The sequence below is a fragment of the Heteronotia binoei genome, chromosome 12 (genome assembly GCF_032191835.1).
Source record: "Heteronotia binoei isolate CCM8104 ecotype False Entrance Well chromosome 12, APGP_CSIRO_Hbin_v1, whole genome shotgun sequence".
Classification (NCBI taxonomy): domain Eukaryota; kingdom Metazoa; phylum Chordata; class Lepidosauria; order Squamata; family Gekkonidae; genus Heteronotia; species Heteronotia binoei.
In genome coordinates, this window is record NC_083234.1 from 1,578,519 (window position 1) to 1,602,415 (window position 23,897).

The window sequence follows — 23,897 nt, forward strand, 5'->3', positions numbered from 1 at the left end:
GGGCTCCCCTTTGAAATAGGGGGTCCGAAACAGTGGGGGTCTGTGTGGTACAGAGAACCACTTCCAGAAACAAAAGTTTAAAGCATTTGTTACAAAGAAAATGTTTCCAAGCAACCCAGGAGGGACAAAAGAAACTGTCCTCTGTCCCTCTCAGCCATACATGCCCTAACAGATCTTAAACTAGGACATGCTCTCTCGCTTCTGTGAGTTCCAGTTCTCTGCCCAGTCTTCATGTCCATGCTCAGGGCGAGTCCTGCTCAGGGTCTACACACCACAGGGTCCCAAAGGGAGGCCCGCTCCCACCCTCAGCTCAGCACCCCAAGGACAAGGGCTGTTGGGAGCTGGGGCTGAAGGAAGAGGCCGGAGGCCTGCTGCAGCCCAAAAGACCATCTTGCGCACTTCCTTGGAACATGCTTTCATGATCCAGAGCCCAGTCTGTGCACCCGAGAAACAGGGCAAAACCCGCAGGGTGAGCATGTTGTCGTACTGACACGTACCACTGGAATACTAGGAGTAACAATAGTACTCTTTAAATCCTCAGCTTTTGTTTCTTTCAAAACTTAAGTCTCCAGCCCTTCCTGTAGTAAAGGTATGCCTTTCCCCTTATATGTGTGCAAGGGAAAGGGCTGAAGTCTCGCTTTTTATAAAATGAAAGCTAAGCATTCACAGAAATGTTCAGTTATTGTTACAGCTATATTTCAATGTAATTTTTAAGAAAAGATTTAAAAGCTCCTGGGTGGCGAGAGGAGAAAATGGCTGCCGTGTGGCCAGTGTCAGAGGAAATGGCTGCCATGTAAGAACATAAGAGAAGCCATGTTAGATCAGGCCAATGGCCCATCCAGTCCAACATTCTGTGTCACACAGCGGCCAAATACACACACACACACACACACACACACTGTGGCTAATAGCCAATGATGGACCTCTGCTCCATATTTTTATCTAACCCCCTCTTGAAGGTGGCCATGCTTGTGGCCGCCACCACCTCCTGTGGCAGTGAATTCCACATGTTAATCACCCTTTGGGTGAAGAAGTACTTCCTTTTATCCGTTTTAACCTGTCTGCTCAGCAATTTCATCGAATGCCCACGAGTTCTTGTATTGTGAGAAAGGAAGAAAAGTACTTCTTTCTCTACTTTCTCCATCCCATGCATTATCTTGTAAACCTCTATCATGTCACCCCTCAGTCGACGTTTCTCCAAGCTAAAGAGCCCTAAGCGTTTCAACCTTTCTTCATAGGGAAGGTGTTCCAGCCCTTTAATCATTTTAGTTGCCCTTTTCTGAACTTTCTCCAATGCTATAATATCCTTTTTGAGGTGTGGTGACCAGAACTGCACACAGTACTCCAAATGAGACCGCACCATCGATTTATACAGGGGCATTATGATACTGGCTGATTTGTTTTCAATTCCCTTCCTAATAATTCCCAGCATGGCGTTGGCCTTTTTTATTGCAAACGCACACTGTCTTGACATTTTCAGTGAATTATCTACCACGACCCCAAGATCTCTCTCATGGTCAGTCTCTGCCAGTTCACACCCCATCAACTTGTATTTGTAGCTGGGATTCTTGGCCCCAATGTGCATTACTTTGCACTTGGCCACATTGAACCGCATCTGCCACGTTGATGCCCACTCACCCAGCCTCAACAGATTCCTTTGGAGTTCCTCACAATCCTCTCTGGTTCTCACCACCCTGAACAATTTAGTGTCATCCACAAATTTGGCCACTTCACTGCTCACTCCCAACTCTAAATCATTTATGAACAAGTTAAAGAGCATGGGACCCAGTACCGAGCCCTGCGGCACCCCACTGCTTACCCTCCTCCACTGCGAAGACTGCCCATTTATACTCACTCTCTGCTTCCTATTACTCAGCCAGTTTTTGATCCACAAGAGGACCTGTCCTTTTACTCCATGACTCTCAAGCTTTCTAAGGAGCCTTTGATGAGGAACTTTATCAAAAGCTTTCTGGAAGTCAAGGTAAACAACATCTATCGGGTCTCCTTTGTCCACATGTTTGTTCACCCCCTCAAAGAAATGTAACAGGTTAGTGAGGCAAGATCTTCCCCTACAGAACCCATGCTGAGTCTTCCTCAATAACCCGTGTTCATCAATGTGCCTACTCATTCTGTCCTTGATAATGGTTTCTACCAACTTTCCCGGTATTGAAGTCAGACTGACTGGCCTGTAATTTCCCGGATCTCCCCTGGAACCCTTTTTAAAGATGGGGGTGACATTTGCTACCTTCCAGTCCTCAGGAACGGAGGCAGATTTCAATGAAAGATTACAGATTTTTGTTAGAAGATCCACAAGTTCAACTTTGAGTTCTTTCAGAACTCTCGGATGTATGCCATCCGGACCCGGTGACTTATTAGTTTTTAATTTGTCTATTAGTTGTAGGACCTCCTCTTTTGTCACCTCAATCTGACTCAGGTCCTTCAACACCCCTTCCAATATTAGTGGTTCTGGGGTGGGCAAACACTTCTCATCTTCCACGGTGAAGACAGAGGCAAAAAATGCATTCAGCTTCTCAGCCATTTCCCCATCCTCCTTCAGTAATCCTTTTACCCCATGGTCATCCAAGGGCCCCACTGCTTCCCTGGCTGGTTTCCTACTTCTAATATATTTGAAGAAATTTTTATTGTTGGTCTTTATGTTTTTTGCAATATGCTCCTCATAGTCCCTTTTTGCCTGCCTGATCACAGTCTTGCATTTGATTTGCCACTGCCTGTGTTCCCTTTTATTAATCTCACTGTGGCCAGGAGGATTTGACTTTCCCCTTGTAGGCAGCAGCCGTCTGGTCAGGCTTCGCGGCGATCTTTCCCAAACAGACTTCAGAACAAAGCAGGTTGGAGAAAGAGCAGAGAAAAACTGTGAAACCTCCAAGAGATGCACAAATATACCACAATGCTATAGAGAAGTGGGGTAAAATCACCTTGGGCAACTAACCTGTGCAGATACTACCTGACTGTACATCTGCATGCTAGTCTACCTAAAGAGCCAAAATCCCATCACCCTTCCATTTCTCAAGTGGGGATCAGGAATTCAGTGTCCCGACTTACACGCAGCCAGTGACCAAGACAGGTTTCACTGAGGTGATGAATTCAAGTACTGTGACTTCTGAAAAGGACCCAAGAACCCCAGAGTTGGAAGAGACCTCCAGGGTCATCTAGTCCAGCCCCCTGCACAATGCAGGAAACTCACAAACCCCTCCCCCCACACAGACGTCCCCAGGGACCCCTGCAGGCTCCAGGCCCAGAAGATGGCAAGAAGCCTCCCAGATCCCTGGCCAAGCTGGCCTGGAGGAAAATGGCTGCCTCACCTCACCCCAAAGTGATCAGAACCACAGCTGCCAGCCTCCAGGTGAGGCCTGGAGATCTCCCGCTTTTGCAACTGATCTCCAGCTGGCAGAGGTTTAGGTTTATTTTATCTATATTGCACCCTCCCCGCCAAAGCAGGCTCAGAGATCAGCTGCCTTGGAGAAAATGGCTGCTTTGAAAGACAGGCTCTCTGGCATTGGACCACACTGAGGCCCCTCCTCTCTCCTGGCTCCACCCCCAAAGTCTCCAGGTATTTTTAGCACAGACCTGGCAACCCTAATTTCCTTGGCATGCAAGACAGGGCCATGAGAACTAAGCACTGCTGCAGCCCTTCCTCTCATGATCTGCCTCATTCACAGAATCAGCAGTGCTGTCAGGTGGCCATTTAGACTCTGCTTTAAAAACCCCAAAACAGGAGAGCCCACCATCTCCCGAGGAAGCCTGTTCCACTGAGGAACAGAAGAAGAAGAAATTGGATTTATATCCTGCCCTCCACTCTAAACCTCAGAGTCTCAGAGCGGCTCACAATCTTCTTTATCTTCTCCCCCCACAACAGACACCCTGTGAGGTGGGTGGGGCTGAGAGGGCTCTCACAGCAGCTGCCCTTTCAAGGACAGCTCTGCTAGAGCTCTGGCTGACCCAAGGCCATTCCAGCAGCTGCCAGTGGAGGAGTGGGGAATCAAACCCAGTTCTCCCAGGTAAGAGTCCGCACACTTAACTGCACAGCTGATTGTAGTCCTTGCTGACCCTTTACACAAACACTGGAGAAATCGTTCCAATATAAAACATGCCCAAGGGTGGGGGGAGAGCTGGTTGGTGAGATGATTCTCCCCCCCCCCCCCCCAACATCACACTCCTTTCAGTCCTCATTTCTTTGGATCAGGTATAGCTGCATCTGCTCCCCACAGCGGGGCAGCCCCCTTTGCAGCAGCAGCAGCACCACCACCACCACCCCGCCCTCTTCCAAGTACACAGGATCACGTCTTGTTTCTGAAAGCGGAGCTTTGCCATAGGATCCCCAAGAAATCCACTCTTCCTGCTCCCCGTGGAATGAGGGAAACCTGGGGACAGACATGGGCTGCTCAAATTCCACTACAGTGAATGCCTGAAACTCCCGCATACACCTCATGCTCTGTGGCCAGCCAGTCTTTCACATCCCAGCCTTGGAGCACAACACAATCTCACATCAGGCACGTCATTCGGCAAGCACCACTGGTTTATTCTGACTTAATGCTACCCTTCATTAAATGGCAGGCCTCCGTCGTAAGTGGGGCTGCCTGTGTGCAGGGGGACGGAGAACTAAAGGCAAGATTGATTTTGATGTGAGCACCAGCAAAGCAAATGGGTTTTTGAAAAACCTATAATTTCTCTGCAACCCTTGACTTGACTAAACACACATTTTTAGACAGCAGCACAGTTAGGCAGGCATTAAACAAAAATGAGGCCGACTAATAGTGATTTATATGCAGGATAACCTTCTCGACTAGAATTTATTTTTGATTTCAGGTTAAGTTTCAATATTGCCAAGTTAACCAAATAATGCAGGTAGCAATTTAACAAAGAGAGGCAGGGAGGGGGGAAGGGACTGGCACGGCCCAGGCGGCTGCTCTCTGGAGGAAACGGGCTCTGACTGCGGATGTTCTCCGGGGAGCCAAAGAAAAGGGCTAGGCAGACCCCCCCCCCCTTGCAGAAAGCCCCCTCCCTGTTCCTGTGCTGCTCAGAAGCTAAGCAGGGCCCACCCTGGGGGTCAGAACCTGGCTGGGAGGCCACCAAGATGTCCAGGGCTGCTAGGCAGAGGCAAGCAATGGCAAGCCACCCCTACCCCCACCCCCAGTGTCTCTTGCCTTCAAAATCCCATGAGCCGCACTGTAAGTCAGCCACTACTTGATTAGGGGAAGGGGGGGGAGGAGAGTCAGGCCAGCAGGAACCAAGAGGAACTCTAACAGAGCAGTGAAGTTCCCTGAACTTATTCTGACTCTCCGCCCCCCAGTAAGAGTAGTCGTGTGAACCTGCTGTAGCAACACACAACATGTGTGTTGGCATCGAAGAAGCCTGAGGTCTCAGAGCAGAAACTGTGGGGGGTGGGCATGAGACAGCTTCCGGGTGCCACAAGAAATTTGGGATTTTGGGATTTCTGAAGGTGACACATAACTTTTCTCCTTGAAATATGCTGCCCAGCCCCACCCCCGGTGGAGGCTCACACCGCTTGCGTGTGCCATTTCACAAGGATTTGTGCAAGACGGTCACACTAGGACACTTCTGCTGCTGAGGCTTCTGAATCCTAGAGTTGGAAGGGTCATCTGCACAAGGCAGGAAACTCACAAACCCCTCCCCCTAAATTCACAGGATCCTCATTTCTGTCAGATGGCCATTTAGCCTCTGCTTAAAAACCTCCAAGGAGGAAGTTTTTAAATGTACTGTACTGATATACTGATTATTAGACCTTTTTGTCCTGGCTTTCTACAAATTCAAGGCAGCTTCCAAACCATTAAAATAAAAATAGAAAGAATAATAGAACCCCCCAATACGTGGACTACCTCACATGAACCCCCCAATAGGTGGACTACCTCACATGAAAACACATCCTAACCTAGCTAAAAAAAATAAGTTTGCACAAAAACAGTGTCCGGCATTGTCCTAAATGAAGGGGGAGAACCTTCAGCAGAGCCTGGCCTGACCAAAGAGAGAAAGAAAGAGGCCGAGAGTGAAACCCCTTTGACAGAAACAGGCCTCGGTGTCTTTGCAGCACATGGGATAGCGGAGCCCCGCCCAGTCTTCCTGGCAGGTGGCCTCAGACAACAGAAGCTGCAGCTCCACACAGATCCCAACTGGATGCTCTGCACTGTGCCATCGGAGCCAAAGGAATGGCCATGAGCCACATGTGGGTCTGGAGCAGAAGAGCAAGAGTTGAGCCCAGGGCTGCGATCACATAAGCAGTTTGACCCGACATGGCTGCAGTACCTGGGCAGATTTAAAGAGCACATCTGCCTTCCATGCCCCAGTCACCGCCATCCCCTTCTGCCCCATAGAGGGAGGGTGGGGTGATGTGGTTCATAGCAGTCGCCTGAAAGAGTAGCTCCTGATCTCCCCCCTCTTACATCGCTCTAACTCCTCCAGATCGCCTACATTTCCCATTTAATAATGGGCAAAACTAACCCGACAAGGATGAAACCAACGATGACAGCCCAGTCAGTGGCTACCTTCTTTCTAGCCAGAGAAAACTGCAGACTTTACCTGCAACGGTGGCAACCCCACCAAGATGGCGGACAATGGACCAGCAATACAGGCAGAAGGTTATGTCCTTTTCAGCCAGGAATTTCATAATTCCATTGCCCGTCTCAAAGCCAACATAGTGGATTGTTTATTTTTTATTTTATTTACATTATATTTATATCCTGCCCATTTCATACAGACTCAAGGCAGCTAACAACATAAAACAGACAGTAAACAAAAACAATATTAAAACAATAAAACAATCAGATAAAGGACAATGGTGCTACTTCAGGCGGATCATGTCATATTTTTTTTTCTCCCATGCACAGATCCTGGGCAGTTAGTAATAAAAGTGGTGTGGATCCTGATGTGGTGGCAGCCCTCTCCCATTAGATGTCATATGCCATCTGAAACTGTTCAGTCTTGCAAGCCCTGCGGAACTGTGATAAATCCTGCAGAGCCCTGATGGCTTCTGGGAGAGTGTTCCAAAGTATTGGGGCCGCAACCGAGAAGGCTCTTGCTCTGGTGGAGTTCAGCCTAGCCTCCTTTAGCCCAGGGGCAGCCAGAGGATTTTGAGAGCTTGATCGCAGTGCTCTCTGGGGAACATGTGGGGCAAGGCGGTCCAGCAGACAGGTAGGTCCTAGGCCATATAGGGATTTGATGGTTAATACCAGGACCTTGAAACGGATTTGGTACATAACAGGCAGCCAGTGTGGTGCTCTCAGCACAGGCTGAATGTGCTCCTGCCAGGGAAGCCCAATTCATAGCCTGGCTGCAGCATTCTGCACCAGCTGCAGCCTCCGAATCTGAGTCAAGGGCAGCCCCATGTAGAGAGCATTACAGTAATCGATTCTTGAGGTGACCGAGGTGTGGATCACCATTGCTAAGTCACTGCGCTCAAGGTAGGGGACCAACTGCCATGTTCGCCCAAGGTGAAAAAAAGCAGCTCTGGCAGTGGCTGCTACTTGGACCTCCATAGTTAAGGAGGACTCCAGGAGCACTCCCAAGCTCTTAATCCTCGATGCTGGCGTCAATGGCGCCCCATCAAAGGCTGGTAGAGGAATCACCCTTCCCAGGTCGCTGTGACTTAGATAGAGAACCTCCTTCTTCATTGGATTCAGCTTTAGCCGACTCAGCCTGAGCCATGATACCACGGCTTGCAGCGCCAGGTCCAAATTCTCTGGGGCTCAGGCAGACTGGCCACCCATCAATAGATACAGCTGGGTGTCATCTGCATACTGATGGCAACCAAGCCCATGCCTCCTGACCATCTGGGCAAGGAGGCGCATGTAGATATTAAACAACATTGGGGAAAGAACTGCTCCCTGGGGCACCCCACAAATAAGTGGGTGTCTCTGAGACAGCATTTCCCCAATCGCCACCCTTTGTCCCCGACCTTGGAGGAAAGAGGAGAGCCACTGTAAGGCAGACCCCTGGATCCCCACGTCGGCATTGGATCTCAATAGCAATGGCACCCATGCAGGCAGAACTTTAAAAAATCAATTAGACCCTCTCTCTAGTAACCCAGACCTCCGACTCTGCTTGGATACCTCAGCACAGGATGACATATAATACCCGCTGCGATCAGAGCAATGGACTCAAGAACAAATCGTATTCTGGGTGCTGGGGGGCACAGTGGGAGGGCTTCCAGTGTTCTGGCCCCACTGATGGGCCTCCTGATGGCCCCTGGTTTTTTGGCCACTGTGTGACACAGAGTGTTGGACTGGATGGGCCACTGGCCTGATCCAACATAGCTTCTCTTATGTTCTTAGGTTCATGACCCTAGGTCAGGGGTGGCCAACGGTAGCTCTCCATATGTTTTTTGCCTACAACTCCCATCAGCCCCAGCCATTGGTCATGCTGGCTGGGGCTGATGGGAGTTGTAGGCAAAAAACATCTGGAGAACTACTGTTGGCCATGACTGCCCTAGGTAATAAAATGTGGGAGAGGCACCTGCCCTGTCTTCAGAGCAGACAGCGGGGACAGTCTGGTCTTTATGGACGCCAGTGCTTTCACCCCACATTTCCGGCTCTCTGAACTCCCCTCTTGTAAAGTTGAACCATTTGGGAAGTCTGAACCTTCCCTTCCATTTCCACCTTTTTTCCCTTTTGGATCAGGGCACATAAACCCATCATTGCCCTGGCATTGTCAGTCAGCACAGCCAAGTAGTCATTCTGAATCAGGAGGACTGGGGGGGGGGGGGGGTGCGGTTTATGGATGACAAATCCCCTGCCCCCAAAAAACTTCTCTCCCGTTTCTGTGTCAGAGTTGTTGTTTGAGAGCATTCTATGATTGACACAAGGATAAATGTACTACAGTCAATAGGACTATTCTCATGTAAATCTGCACTTTACCCCCCCCCCATGTATTCCACGGGTGAAGAGAAGGTGGCTGAGAGGGGCCAGAGCACTTGGCAGGGGGCTTCTAGAGCTGTGCAAAAGGAGCTGGAGCTTCAGAAGCTCACTTATGCACATGACCAAAAGAGAGAGAGAGAGGATGCTGCAACAATCTGAACTCTCGACCAATGGGCAAGGGTGTGGTGAAGCCGGTTCAGGGTGGGATGCCTGATCAAAACTTCCCAGTGCAAAATAACAACAGTGTAATCAAAGGCACAGCCAGACCGTGCCAAGCCTGTGGTGCGACCGCAGCCCAAGAGCACCTTAGGAGACTGGCAAGAGTCTCAGGGTAGACGCTTTTGACAAAAGGATCTGATGATAGAAAGAAGTGTTGACTCTCATAAACCTATCCTTTGACAATCTTGTTGCTCTCTGAGGTGTTAAAAAGGTCAAGGTAGTCCCCTGTACAAGCACCAAGTCCTTACTGGCCCATGGGGTGATGTCACATCATGATGTTTTCTTGGCAGGCTTTTTTGTGGGTGGTTTGCCATTGCCTTCCCCAGTCATCTACACTTTACCCCCAGCAAGCTGGGGACTCTCAAATGTTAAAAATAAGCATAATGTTTATTTGAGCTAGACTCAAATCTAGCTCCTGTGCAATGAGAGTAACTGCCCTTCAGCTACTGTGGGCCCTGCACAAGAAGAGATGTAAAGGTAAGAACCAGCACCTAGGACTCAGCAGCACCAGGAAGCGGAATGGTAGCCAATGATTGTTTCAGCTCATCCATCCCTTCCCTTCCCTTCCCGAGCATCCGGTTTCCCACCACCTTTTCTGGAGTTACTCTAAGATTTCCCCCCTTCGCCTGTATGGCCACCACATCCAAATTCTGGTTCAGGACAAAACAGCAGCTTTTAGAGGCTTTGTGAGTAGAATACATTGCCAGGGTCAACAGCATATCGATACATCCCAGAAACCTGTTTGTCTGCTACAGCCAAAATGACCGTCTTGCGCACTTCTCTGGGATGCGTGCTCATGAGCCAGAGTCCAGTCTGTGCATCTGAGAAACGGAGCTTCAGCTCATGACAGACATATCATGGCAAAGAACATTTATTTCTCTTTCAAGTGCCACAGACGCCATTATGTACACAAATCTGTCCTTTACGAAACAGACCGCTGGTCTCTCAAGGTCAGCCCTACCTCTTCCCAGGTGCAGCTCCCTGACATCGCTCAGCATCTGGAGATAGCAGAGATGGAGCCTGCAACTTCCTGCACACAAAACAGATGCTCCACCACTTGTAGCGCCCAACCCCAAAGAGATCAATGATTCCATTTGGCACCAAAGAACACAGGATTAAGCACCCAGGAACTCCACAGAATGGATCCCATCTGGATGATTCCACAGCCCTGTCATCTAATCAGTTTATTGATGAAACATATATGCCACCTCTCCAGTATCCTCTTCTGTGCTGCACACAGATGAGAGCAATAGCATCAGAGATGTCTTGGCCTCTGCTTGAGTTGCCAGCTGAGCCACCTCCATAGGTGGGACTGGGAGTCAGAGATGAGCTGGCCAGGACTTCGGGCACCCCCAACCCCAGCCTGCTTGGCCCCGACAAGGAGCAACCAGCACCTTGAATGGTGCCCAGAGACAGGTCCCTTGTGACCAGGAGAGCTCCTGGAAGGAAGCCCCATACGTTATGGTCATGGGTGCCTGGATCCCTGGGACCAAATCATCCTTTGGGAGAAACAGGCAGAGTGAGCCCAGCCGGAGCTGGAGCTGATGGAAGGTGCTGCCCAGGGGGAGTCCAACCCCTTCCACGGGCAGCTCTCCTTTGCAGAAGCCACACCCACCAAATCCTTGTCAAAAGCTGGGGACAATTCGAGAAGGAAAAATAGGGACACGTCATCTTGCCCATACTTGACTTGAGATCAGGGGTCACCAACTGATGCCCACTGGTACCATGGTGTTGCCCACATCTTTCTGACACCTGCCAGAAGGGGCCTCCAGAAAGCAGAGTCTTCTGATTGGCCAGGCAGAGTTTTTAAAATGTGGCTTCCGCAGGAGTTGCCATCCCAGCAGCGCAAGGACCTCCCCTGCGTGAGGACAGGGAAGCGGTGTGCATGTGGCAACAAAAAAATACTTCAACATTATGCTTATTTTTAAAGGCATCCTGTTAAACAGTTTCTGCTGGAAATGTTGAATTCACTATTAAAAAGGTAAAGGTAGTCCCTTGTGCAAGCACCAGTCGTTTTCGACTCTGGGAAGACGTTGCTTTCACAACGTTTTCACGGCAGACTTTTTACGGGGTGGTTTGCCCTTGCCTTCCCCAGTCATCTACACTTTCCCCCAAGCAAGCTGGAGACTCATTTTACCCACCTCGGAAGGATAGAAGGCTGAGTCAATCTGGAGCCGGCTACCTGAAAACCCAGCTTCCACCGGGGATCGAACTCAGGTCGTGAGCAGAGGGCTCCGATTGCAGGACTGCAGCTTTACCACTCTGTGCCACAGGGCTTTTGAATGTACTATTAGAGTTATTCATAATCTCACTCCCTGACATTTTGTGGCTGGCTCCGCCTCCTGGAGTGGGCGTTTTGTGTTTGCTTGCACCTAGAAGCCCAAAGGTGCCCACAGTCACAAGGAGTAGGGGGCAGGAGGGGCCACAAAGATCATCCATCCACCCAGACTACCCACGTTTCCTTCGCCCCATAACCAGGCCTGAAAGGAGGAAGAGATGGTCAAGGGCAGAAGGGGAAATTCAGGTATGCCTGGAAGAGCTCTGCCACGGCCCACTGCAGACAAAGAGAGAGAGAGATTTTCACAGCATGCTCCACAGTCTGCCTCAGGGGTTGGTGGCCAGCCAGCCCTGTCTGTGATCCCACCCCCACAATATGGCATAGACTTCTCAGACCACAGCATTAGCACAGGGAAGCCATTTGATTCTCTTCGTTTCCATTTCCTTTTGGACTCATTCTGTATACAACTGCCCCTCTCCGCCTCACCTGACTCCCAGGGCTGCTCTGGGGATAAGACAGAGGAGGGCAGAACAGCACACAAAGCCCTGATTTCTACTTGGACTAAAGACAGGAGGGAAACAGTTAAACGATAACAACAGAAGCTTGTCCTATAGAAAGAAAAACTACAGCATTTAAAATTAGAAGCATTGACCGATTACTCGCTAGGCTTGTTCCAGTCTGGGAGCTCTTGTTCGCCTGGCGCTTCTGCCTGATGTCACGCAAGCTGCCGCAGGGCTGTGACTTGCCCCGCCTCTTTCCCATGGCAAGCAAGATCCTCTGAAAACCAGTTTCTGCTTGTCGTGGGAAGGAGGCAGGGCAAGTGGCAGCCACGGCAGCTTGTGCAAAATGGGAGAGAAGCACCAGGGGGAAAAGGGCTCCTAGACCAGAACAAGCCTAATGAGAAATTGGTCATTCATTTATTTCCTTGAACAAACAGATGATCATTCTATATGTAACAGAACAGAAAAAAATATTTTCAGAAAACAGAATGCAATTCAGTATCACTGAAACTTCTGGCCACAACATTTCGAAAACTTTTCAGTAAGAAACTAGCAGCAATTTTGATCTCAGATTTAAGACAAACTCCTATGTTGGGCAGCTAGGGTTGCCAAGTCCAATTTAAGAAATATCTGGGGACTTTAGGGGTGGAGCCAGGAGTCTTTGGGGGTGGAGCCAGGAGACATTGGGGGCGGAGCCGAGAGCAAGGGTGTGACAAGCATAATTGAACTTCAAGGGAGTTCTGGCCATCACATTTAAAGGGACTGCACAAATTTTTAAATGCCTTCCTTCCATAGGAAATAATGAAGGATAGGGGCACCTTCTTTTGGAGCTCATAGAATTGGACCCTCTGGTCCAATCTTTTTGAAACTAGGGAGGTATTTTGGGGAGAGGCACTAGATGCTATACTGAAAATTTGGTGCCTCTATCTCAAAAAACAGCCCCCCCAGAGCCCCCGATACCCGCGGATCAATTCCCCATCATTCCCTATTGGAATTGTTCATGGAGGTGCATGATGGCTCTGGGGGCGGGGCTTCCCCCGCCGGCCAGCTGGCTGGGGGAGGGGGGAAGCCTGTAAAACCGGGGGATCCCCCTCTGGGACCTGGGGATTGGGAAGCCTATGGGCAGCACAGAAGCAGGCAGGGGCAGAATGTGGTGTTCGTTATTCTGATGAGAAGCACTTTGGTGGTCCTTGGAGGCTCACCCAACAAATCAGTGTGGTTCTCTCAGGGCAATCAGGCATTCCCTGGGGAACTAGTTAGACCGCTGGCAGCAGCACCATCAGTGCTAAATGCAAACCAAGACCAAGTGACAATTGTCCACGGCTGCAAAACATTTGTGCATTCAGACAATCTGCAAGTCAGTCTTATGCATTTACTCAGAGGGAAGCCAAACCAAGGTTGAATAAGTGTGCACAGGCTTCTAGCCTAGGCTGCAATGTTCTGCATACGTACATGTGAGTAAGCTTCAGGCCTGTAGCTCCATTGGGGGCCAGGGCAGGCCGGGCCACTCCATTCAAATCCCCCTCCATCTGCCTGGCCCCTCCACTGCTCCCTTTGCTCACCGCCACTCGCCGCTGCTACAAGCAACGGCAGCATTGCTGCTGGAGGGGCTTCAGATCGGGAAGGGAGGGGGGAGAGAAGCCCACTTGCGGCCAGATCCCCCTGGAAGGTTTGTTAAATTAGACAAATGGGGGGCTGTCACTGTACTTGAGAAGGAGAGAAAGTGTTCAGAGCTAAACCGGGTGACCCCCTGCCCCCCCCAACAAACAGTGCTGCTGCAGGCCCCACCAAACATGAAGTCCTGGCTACGGCCCTGGGAAACACGGCTGGGTCCTGCTGCCAGCGGAGTCAGGAGGGATGGCGGCTGCAGCTGCCGCTCTGCACAAACTCCCGTTTTAGGGTCCCTCTTGCTGCAGCTCCTGCCAGCAAATAACTTTATCACCCCAGCAAGATCCAGACTAGAAGCCAGGATTGTTTGGTGGGGCCTGCAGCAGCATTTCTTGTTGGAGGGGGCACCCACCCAGTTTGACCCTAAACACTTTCTCTCCTTCTCAAGTAAAGTGGCAGCCCCCCATTTGCCTGATTTAGTAATTTGGGAAACAATGAAGGGAATTGAGAGGGAAGGCGGGAAGACCCCTGTGTGGTGCCCTCTTGCACTTTTCCTGGTGCCCCTCCTGGTGTTTCTAGGAAGTAGGTGGGGCCAGAGAGGGCCTTTGCCCAGCAGGGCTGCCTTCTGACTGTCCAGGGACATCTGGCGGAATGTGCAGGTTTTTTAAAAGTTACTCGCAGCAGCAGCAGCAGCTGCCACCACAACCCATGGAGGATCTTCACTGTGCGGCTGAAGGTAAGCAGTACGTATGCAAGAAAATGTCTTCCCCATATGTCTCTTTAAACAGGCATCCCGTTAGCCAGAGCTTCTGCCTGAAATGTTGAGGAGTTTCCGTGCAGCTCTGCATGACCTCCCGTCCCTGGCTTTGCCTCCTGCAGTGGCCTTCTGGGATTGCACCCCCTGTTTTGCAGCTGTGCCCTCCCACCCACCCCTGAGCCACAGGGGCCACAAGGCCAGGGCTCCTGCAGGGGGCAGCTGTGCAACAGCAACCAGTGTGCCCAGTCCTCCCCCACAGAGAGCGGTGGGTGTTCAGATCGACCCGGATGCTCTGGGAAAAGGAAAGGTCCCCTGTGCAAGCACCAGTCCTTTCCCACGTCGCATCACGATGTTTTCATGGGAGACTTTTTACGGGGTGGTTTGCCCTTGCCTTCATTGCTCTCTGAGAGGTCACCAAACGGGCCTTCCTGGGTTGGCTTTTGTACTCTCCTGGAATTGTTCACTGGCTTTGATGATTCTTTCTCTTGCAACCCTGGGTCCAGCTTCGGGGGCAAGAAGGCGTGAGGAACTCGGGATTTTCAAAAAGTCTTTTGATGAATGCATTTCTGTGGTACTCAAGAGGTACAAAACACATCTATCAAGATTTCCTTTGACCACCTTTGATGGGAACTGAGAAATATGCCTCTCCCATCCTGAGGAGAACAGTCCTGCTACTTTACAAATACCTCTGGCAGGCCTTTGGTTTTATGTTGGCCAAAGGCTCCTGGAGGGGGGGCACCCATAACTGACATGAATGTGGAGTTGGGGATTAGGCCACACAGCCTCTCTCAGAGCCCTTAGCCAAGGGCTTAGAAATTGCATTAGGACTGTGGCAACCTAACTTCAAATCCTCAATCCCCATGGAATTTACTGGGGGGCTTTCATGACCAATAATCCCAGTGGGCCCTATGAAGAGTTTGATCCAACACAGCACAAGTCGTCGGCCAGCAACACTTCAGCCACCTCCCAGATCATTGAAGCCACCGTAATTCATGCAGGGAGCCATGGGAAAGAGGCTTAATAGATGAGGGGACAACCCTCTTGATTGCTCCAATTACTCTGGCAGGGGGGAAGAGGCCAGTACCACTTCCTAAGGCAGGGGTGCCAAACATGTGACCTGGGGGCCGAATCAGGCCCCCGGAGGGCTCCTATCAGGCCCCCGAGCAACTGGCTGTCATCTGCTTCCTTCTCCCTCTCTCTTGCTTCCATCTGCATCACAGCTTGCTTTGCCAGGCTTGCTCAATCACACAGCAGAGCTACAGAGCAAAACCTCTATTTTCTCCATTGGCCGAGGCTCCTCCCTTGGAGAGGAAGGGGGGAGGGAGAGCTTGCTTTGCCAGGCTCTCTCAATCACACAGCAGAGCTACTGAGCCAAGCCTCTCTCCCTTCTATTGACTGAGGCTCCTCCCCCTCCTGGCCTCCTGGGGAAGGAAGGAAGGAGTCAGAGCTTCCTTTGCCTAGTTCCCTGGATTGCATGGAAGAGATACTAAGAAAGCAATGAGTGCTAATGTTTTAAGCATGTTTTATTTTTAGTTTTTATATATATATATATATACATTGAATTTGTCTGTGTCCTTTATAAAGCTTATATCTCTGCCACCACACCTGGCCCAGCCCAGCAAGGTCTCCTTGATGCGAATTCCGGCCCTCATAACAAATGAGTTTGACACCCCTGCTAAGGCTTCAACAGGCAATGATCTGCATTCAGAACCCCAAACAAAAAACAGACTCAACATGTGCTGGGCCCACAACAACCTGGTACCATCCCATGGTCGCCCTGAACAGGACCAGAACAAGGCGGCCTTCATGTAGAACCTGGCACCCCCCAGGCAACCGGGCTGCAGACCCCTTCTGCATGAAGACAGAGGCCACCTCCTCCACAGCTCCCCCAGACAAATGAGGCAAATGAGACACCAACGAAAGCCCCAGCTTGGCACCAGGACTCACATTAGACCGGGCAGAGCTGCCCAGAACTCAGCAGGCGGCCATTCCTGTACTCAGGTCACATCCCAGAGGTCACAGGTGACCAAAAGGAACTGGCAATTCCATCTTTTTCTAGAGTAGGCCAGGAGTGGAAACAGGGAAGAAGAAGAAGAAGAAGAAGGAGATGATGATGATGAAGATGATATTGAATTTATACCCCACCCTTCACTCTCAACCTCAGAGTTTCCAAGCAGCTTACAATCTCCTTTACCTCCCCCCCTCACAACATATACACTGTGAGGTAGGTGGGGCTGAGAGAGCATTCACAGAAGCTGCCCTTTGAAGGACAACTCCTACGAGAGCTATGGCTGACCCAAGGCCATTCCAGCAGCTGCCAGTGGAGGAGTGAGGAATCAAACCTGGTTCTCCCAGATAAGAGTCCAAGCACTTAACCAGTATACCAAACACTGACACCATGAACTGTGGCATTTCTAGGCAAGGTAAACCACCAGTGGGCACAAGACACTTTCAAAACCACATAGGCTTTTGGCAAGAGGAAACTGGAGTCCTGAACCATCCATGGTATCTTCAGGCAACAATTGGCCCACAGAGGCAATAGAATGACCTTTCTGGTCGGGACCAAGCATGAGGAAGTCTGCTGATTTCTTGCTCCAGACTGGCACAGACGCAGCAAGCCCAGGAATGTGCCAGTTTGGTGCAGTGGGTAGGTGTGCGGACTCTTATCTGGGAGAATCAGGTTTGATTCCCCACTCCTCCACTTGCACCTGCTGGAATGGCCTTGAGTCAGCCAGAGCTCTCTTATCTGGGAGAACCAGGTTTGATTCCCCACTCCTCCACTTGCACCTGCTGGAATGGCCTTGGGTCAGCCAGAGCTCTCTTATCTGGGAGAACCGGGTTTGATTCCCCACTCCTCCACTTGCACCTGCTGGAATGGCCTTGGGTCAGCCAGAGCTATTGTAGGAGTTGTCCTCAAAAGGGCAGTTACTGTCTCAGCCCCACCCACCTCACAGGTTGTCTGTTGTGGGGGAAGAAGATAAAGGAGATTGTAAACCACTCTGAGTCTCTGATTCAGAGAGAAGGGTGGGGTCTAAATCTACAATTCTTCTTCTAAAAGGGACATCACACCCAGCCACACAGCTCCAACTTCTCCCAAAGCCCCAGCAAAATAGCCAAGTCCCCAGGTAAGTGGGAAATGAAGCCCACTAAGGTCACAAACTGCTCAGAAATAACTCTAGCAGGGAGGGGACGATGTTATCAAAATTGCTTTGGCCAGAGAAAGCAGGAGACCACTCCAAATGACTCATAACCCGCCCCCCCCCCCCGTCACAGCAGCTGAAGAAGGTCAGCAGTCCTTGCGGAACAGACACAAAGGCGGCATTGACACAGGGGCACCCAGAAGTCGGTCAGAGGGGATGTGCCAGCCTCTTCCTTGTACGGCCCACATCTCGACTTCTGTCACTGTGCTCAAAACAGGACGTCCCAAGAGACAGCAGCAACATCAGGCTGTGAAGCAGCCATCCACCAGTGCCTCTGATGACAACAGGCCTTCCAGAATCTGAGTCAGAAGGAAGGACGGATGTTCTGGCTCAAGTCAAGGTGCAAACCTCCCATGCTGTCTTCTCCAGAAAGCAGAGTGCCCCTTCCTTCCCCTTCTGCAGTGGCTTGTAGTCCTCCGGTATCCCTGGAGAGGTCAGGAGGGCAGCTGTTGCCCCCCTGCAGGGGGCTGTGTGCCCCAAAGGAAGCTCAGCCTCCTCATGGCCTCTTCCAGCCGCAAGAGCTGCTCAGGAACATTACCCAGCAGGCCGATGCAGACACTGCCCCAGGCAAACACTGCTCAAAAATCAATGGACAATTTATAAAGCCTGGTTTTTCTAATATTGCACAGCACACACTGGAAAGGTCAGATGGGCGGATGGGGCTCTCTTGGCAACCCCTTCCCCTTTTGGCCCAGTCCACACCCTGGAGGTCTCTGCAGAATGGGGGCTTGAGGGAGGGTGATGCGGACTGCGGACAAGCCCAGCGCTTCCTTAGGCTGGAAGACCTTGAAAGACAAGGTCTCAAATGGTATATTTCAGATTACTTTATTCTATGATTTCCCAAGAAGTTCAACTCCGGAGTCACTCCACTGCAGGCACAGCCCTTCCACCAGCATCTCCTGACACCATCTTGAGCCTTCCACACGAGCACAGACTCTTGCTCCCTCCTGGGCCACGGAGCCAGAGCCCAGCTCCCCAGAGCCTTCGTCCCTCTGCCACAACACAAGACTCCCCCCACCCCACCCCCCACAAGCTTCTTGGAACTGGGGCCTGGCCACAGAGGAGCCTGCACCAACTCAACTGCAGCTGGCGAGGCCTCCTTGGCACCCCCCACGCTCAAGGCCACAGAGGGGGCGGGGGGGCGAGGCTTACCGGGGACAATAGAAACCGTGTCTTTCTCCCAGGACACGACGCTGACATACTCTTGCACCGAAGAAGGGATGAGGCACTTGAAGACAGCCACGTTTCCACGCATTGACCTTTGATCCTCCACCCGAACTGTGTAAGGTTCCCTGAAAACTGAGAAAGAAGAGAGACGGGGAAGTGGGCGGGGGATGGAATGGCAACCAGGAGACAGAACTGCAGATAACATTCCACCCCCTACATTCACCTGCCCCCATCCCTCCCCCCTCCAGACCATCATCCCTGCCACAGGACACTTCTACAGGCCGTTGCCCCTAGATGAACCTCTTAGATTGGGGGCTCCAAACCTTGGGGGGGGGGCGGTGCGGGTGGAGTTTCCCACCTACGTCCACAGACAGCAAGTTCAGCATTCTGCTGCTCAAGACTGAGAATTCGCAAAACCCCGAAGGGATGACTTGAGGGGGGCCACACTTTCAAAACCATTCTTCTTCCCCCAACAAGAGGGGCAAGAATGAGGGAGGGGGTTGAATATTACTGATTATTAATATTAAATAGTGTTTTAGGAAAATCTTGCAAATAGTTTAAAAATAGAAAAGTTTGCAACCACGAGGGGAGATGGTTTTCCTGGTATCCCACACACCCCACCCCGGAACAAAAAGACATTTGTGGGGCAATAGAAATATGAGCACTATTTACATCCTTAGCAAACCTGAACTTCTTTTCCTGATACAACAACTTAAAAGATTTCATTTCTCATTTAGTTAACATACAAAATTGTACAATTGGGCATATTTTGGAATTTAAAAGTCTGAATGTTTTTGATTTCTGTAAGGAAATGGCAAAGGAGATCCCATGTAGTGTGTTGATGAAGAGTGTCTGGAGGACCCACGTCTGACCCCCATCTCCCCCCACAGAAGCTGGCTGGGTGACCCCTTGAGGGCCTCCCCTACCTCACAGGGTTGCTGTTGCTGTGAGGACACAGGGGAGGAGAGGAGCAGCTGAGCAACAGCTGCCAGTCCTCATACAGCACCTGTAGCTTAAGTGCTGCCCCCTGAAAGGCGGTGGGGGGGCAGATCCCTCCTTTCAAAAGCCAAACACCAGCCTACTGGCTGGAGTCCCCCAAATGGATCACGGAGACCAGCCTCTGGTGGGGGGGTCAGAGGTATATGGGCATTAGTTAGGAGCAGAGCGGACTGGCTGAAGTGGGAGATGCTGCCCAGGCCTTGCCACAGCCCGCAGGGGCTTATGAGGACCCAGAGGAAGCCTTGGGCATTCCGTCTCCAGTTCTGTGTCACCTTTCAAAGGAACACCCCCCCCCCTCCCACAACAAATTGCCATTCACGTCTGGTGCACTTTTTGCCCCTCTCCCTTGCAACAAAAGGGAGACTGCAAGCTTCATGGGTGACCTAGTGGGGTCCTGGGGGCTTCCAGCCCACCCAGCCTTAGTCAATCATTGACCACAAGAACTGTGGCAATTGGCTCATCTCATTAGTCTTCATGAGCTGCAGCCCAAAAGGGAGTTCCTCCAGGACAACTCCACTCCGCAGGAAACAGAGCAGGGCCCAACCAACAAATGGCATCCAGGGGGGTTCTAGACATCTGCATGATGCAGCGATCTGTGCTACTTAAAAGCTTCTGCCCCTCGACCTCAATGGGGATTCTGACAGCAGAATATATTTCCCACTCTGGTGCCATCCTCCAAGCAACAAGGTAACATCTCTCCGTGCTGAGGTGGACAACCTCTGCTCTCCTCCTCCTCCACTTGTTCTCCCTCCCCTTGCCTGAATGGAGCAGCCCATAGGAAGGAAAGTCTGGCCCAGGAAAAGAGAAGGGCCAAAGCGACCCCACAGCCTGTCAGTTATCCAATACCTGCTTTAACCCGGATATTTGGGCTCCTGATTTTGCCCACAGAGTTCTCTGCGGTACAGAAATAGTCGTTGTCATGGATAAAGCTATTGAAGGCAGATGGCGAGAAGGGGTAGAGCTGCAGCGTCCCATTGGCGTGGACGTGGCGGATGTGCGGGACATCATAAATGTCGTCCCCAGTGGCCAGGTACCAGCGAAGGGTGGCACTGGGGGACCCTGCTGCTGGGCAGGGGATCACCACCCCGACGGTGCTGGAGAAGGTCACCTGCTGGACGGAGTCGTTCACAAAGTAGAGGCTGGTTCCAACATCCTCCGTGTGCACTGTGGAGAGAAGGAGGCCAAGGTCATTACGAGCCAAGCACTGCTGGGAGGGGAGGGGGCGCGTCCCACCCAACCACAGGTCTCCAATTTCCCACTACGCAAAGCACCGCTCTCCTAGGAAGGCCACCTGGGTAACCATCCCCAGAAGGAAGACAGGAGAGCATTTGTCCACCCAGCCTTTCAGCAACCCACTTCCTCAGTTGCACAAAGCTCCACCCTCAATATTCCGTGGGGGGCAAAGGACTTGAACCTGCAGGGGAAATCACCAGGTCTTTAGCAAATGAAAGAGCCCTACTCCTTTCTTCCTCCCCTTGAAAAGGTATCTCACCCTCACAGTCGCCACAGACTACGGAAGAGAGGACAGAAAAGTCTCTGCACTCAGACAAGCACTTTCATCCGAAGTTGTAGCTCTTCCCTTCCGGATTTAAAGGGCATGGTCAGACAGTGACATCTGCCTCCCCACATTCTGCCCCACCTTCGAAGTGGAGTTATCAGGCACTGGGGGAAGTCCGGCCCTTATGGAGGTCAGTGCTCTCCTCCCACATTCCTGGAAGTCGCCTTTCCTGAACTGAAGCCAATGTGGAATGGTGAACTTTCCTCTTTGCCCCCCCCCCTTTTATCAGGTAGGGATGTGCACTGAAGGGCGTAATCACCCCTGGGGTGTCACGTGTGTGTTTATTATTTACAGTTTACAGACATCTCCCTCCCTCTCTCCCTCCCTCCCCGCTCCCTCTCTCATGGGGTAAAACCTCCAAGCACAGTTTCACAAGCCCTTCCCTGCCCCAGCAGCCTCCTCCAGTCATCCCACCAGCCACCATCCTGTCAGGAGTTTCAAGGGCTGCTTCCCATAAGCACTTCTGCGCATGCTCAGGAGACAAATGATGGAGGAAGTTGCCTGACCACCCACTCTGGTTGCCACACTGCAGGAATCCAATCGATCAGCCACAGAGTGAGCATGCCCTGAAGTGGGTTCTGGCGGGATGTTACAAAAACAAACCCCTGGATTAATTGGAGATGAGGCCGGATTCGCTAAGTCTGCTGTCTGACTGCAGTGTATTTCAACCCACAACTTCTGAAATGGCTTCAGCACACAGACAGGCAGTAATCGCCAAATGCACAGAGCCAAAAGCTGTGGCACCTCCAGAGATTCCTACCATCCAGGCAACTCTGGGACAAAAGAAGTAGAATCACAGAATCATAGAGGAGTCCCTAGAGGCCATCTAGTCCAACCCCTTGCTCAGTGTAGGATCAGCCTACAGCATCCCAGACAAACTTGCCTGAAACCTTGAAACAAACGTGGAAAGCATTTCATACCACAAACAGTACAGAACAGAAGAGAAGTAAGTTTGGAAGACTTTGTGCCAAAGGATATGCAACGCCAGCCATCTGGCAACTGAGCTGCACAAGGCAACTGGGAGGGCCTGATAAGAGCTGGCATCACAGTGGCACCAGAGGGAGGGGGGCTAACTCACCCTCCTCCCCACACCCTCCCTCCAGCTGCTTTCAGGTCAGCAGAGGAACGAGGCAGGTGCCATGCTGTGACCGCGAGGGGGGGCATTTTCCAGCAAGCAGGGAAACAGCACCATGTGGAAGAGTTATTTAAACAGCCTCCCCCCCCCCCACAACTGCTTCCCGCAACTCAGATGACTCAGTGGGAGGGGGGGGATCTGATCCCAGACCCCGGCACCACAGTGAGAACGAGGGGAAACCCTCCAGGCACCTCTGGCAGAGAAGGGGGCAGGAGAGGGTAGACGGACCTGGCACAGGGAGGGCCTGCTTTCCAGAGACCTCTCCTTCCCTTCTCTTCCTGCCCCTTAGCTGGGGGGGCACCACTCTAGTTCTGGGGGGTGGGCTAGAGCACCCTCGCTGTGGCCCCTTTTCCCTCAGGACCCACACTGAAGGAACCAGAAACAGTTTGTGGAACAAATCCTGGGCAAGCTCAGCAAGTAAGAGAAGAGGCATGCAGCTGGGCAGGGGGGTGATGACCGGGGCACCACAGCAGCTGGAGAGAAGGGCCACCAGTTCAGCCCCTGCCCCTCCCCTCCCCAGGCATGGCCCACCCCACTCCACACAGGCCCTCATAGGCTCTCGGGGAGGGCTCCGCTCCTGGGCAGCCATTGGTTCCTGCTGGTCCCTCCATTTCCCCCCAGCCCAATGGCCAGGAGGCACACAAAGGCCTCAGGCCTGACCGGCAGGAGGGAGAGAGGGAGAGGGCCATGAGGGCCTGGGGAGCCCCTGGAATGGCCATGGAGGCTTCGGAGGGTGCCCCACAGAGGCCCCTCTCCTCCACCCCACCCCCAATCTCTGGATGTTCCCCATCCCCCACCAGTGGCCTGTTCCTTCAGTCCCACCCAGCAGAGGACGCATTCGAGCACCCCCTCCGTCACCATCTAAACACCGCTGGTCAACAGGAAAGCATCTAAGCTGCCCAGGGGGAGGAGCTTCAGGAAGCACCACCCCCATCCCTACCGGCTGAAACAGAGGCGGCTTCATGGGCCCATCCCAGCAAGGCCCCCTGGACCAACAGCCCAGATGTAAAAGATCTCCAGTGAGCCCAAGGTGAAGATTACCTGGGCTCTGGTGACAGGGCCAGGAGGGAGCCCTGCAGGTGGGCTGGCCTTAGCTGGCAAAGATGCTCCATTCGGCCGCCAGCCTCCATCTGCCTGATGACAACGTGGAGTCTAGAAGTGTCCCTAGACGGCAACCTGATCCATCAGGAGAAAGTGTAACCTCATCCGCAACAGGTGCAGCGCCTTTCCCTCAATCACCTTTGTTCCTCACCCACAGCAACTTCATCAATATATTAAGCTGCCATTTAATCTTTCACTATCTCCAGGCACTCCTGCTGCCTCACTCAGTTTCGACAGGGAGCACACCCAGAACGGGGTCTCATTTGTGCATCGATGGCCCCACATCCCCAGCCAGAATCTCCAAGGGGCTTCACATCAGCACCAAAGAGTACGGGGGACAGGGCATGTTCTTGCAGTCCCCCTCAGACCGGTAGCCAAGCAAAAGCCCCCCCCCCCGCCCCGCTGCAGCTTCACCTCCCAGGAATGCACGACTTCCCCCATCTAGACCAGGCAGTCCAAAAGGATACTCTGGGCAATGTGATGAAAG

At 51.9% G+C, this 23,897-nt stretch overlaps 1 protein-coding gene across 2 annotated transcripts in view; it reads right to left on the bottom strand.

Annotated features, from left to right (window-relative positions):
* The window catches only part of DSCAML1 (DS cell adhesion molecule like 1), a 242,251-nt gene that overhangs the window by 199,777 nt on the left and 18,577 nt on the right, over nt 1-23,897 (bottom strand). For both annotated transcript variants that reach the window (XM_060250887.1, XM_060250888.1), the window contains exons 2-3: nt 20,463-20,780; nt 18,603-18,749 (exon numbers count right to left, since the gene is read on the bottom strand). In XM_060250887.1, coding sequence (XP_060106870.1) covers nt 18,603-18,749; nt 20,463-20,780 — 465 coding nt within the window. The remainder of the gene's footprint in view (nt 1-18,602; nt 18,750-20,462; nt 20,781-23,897) is intronic.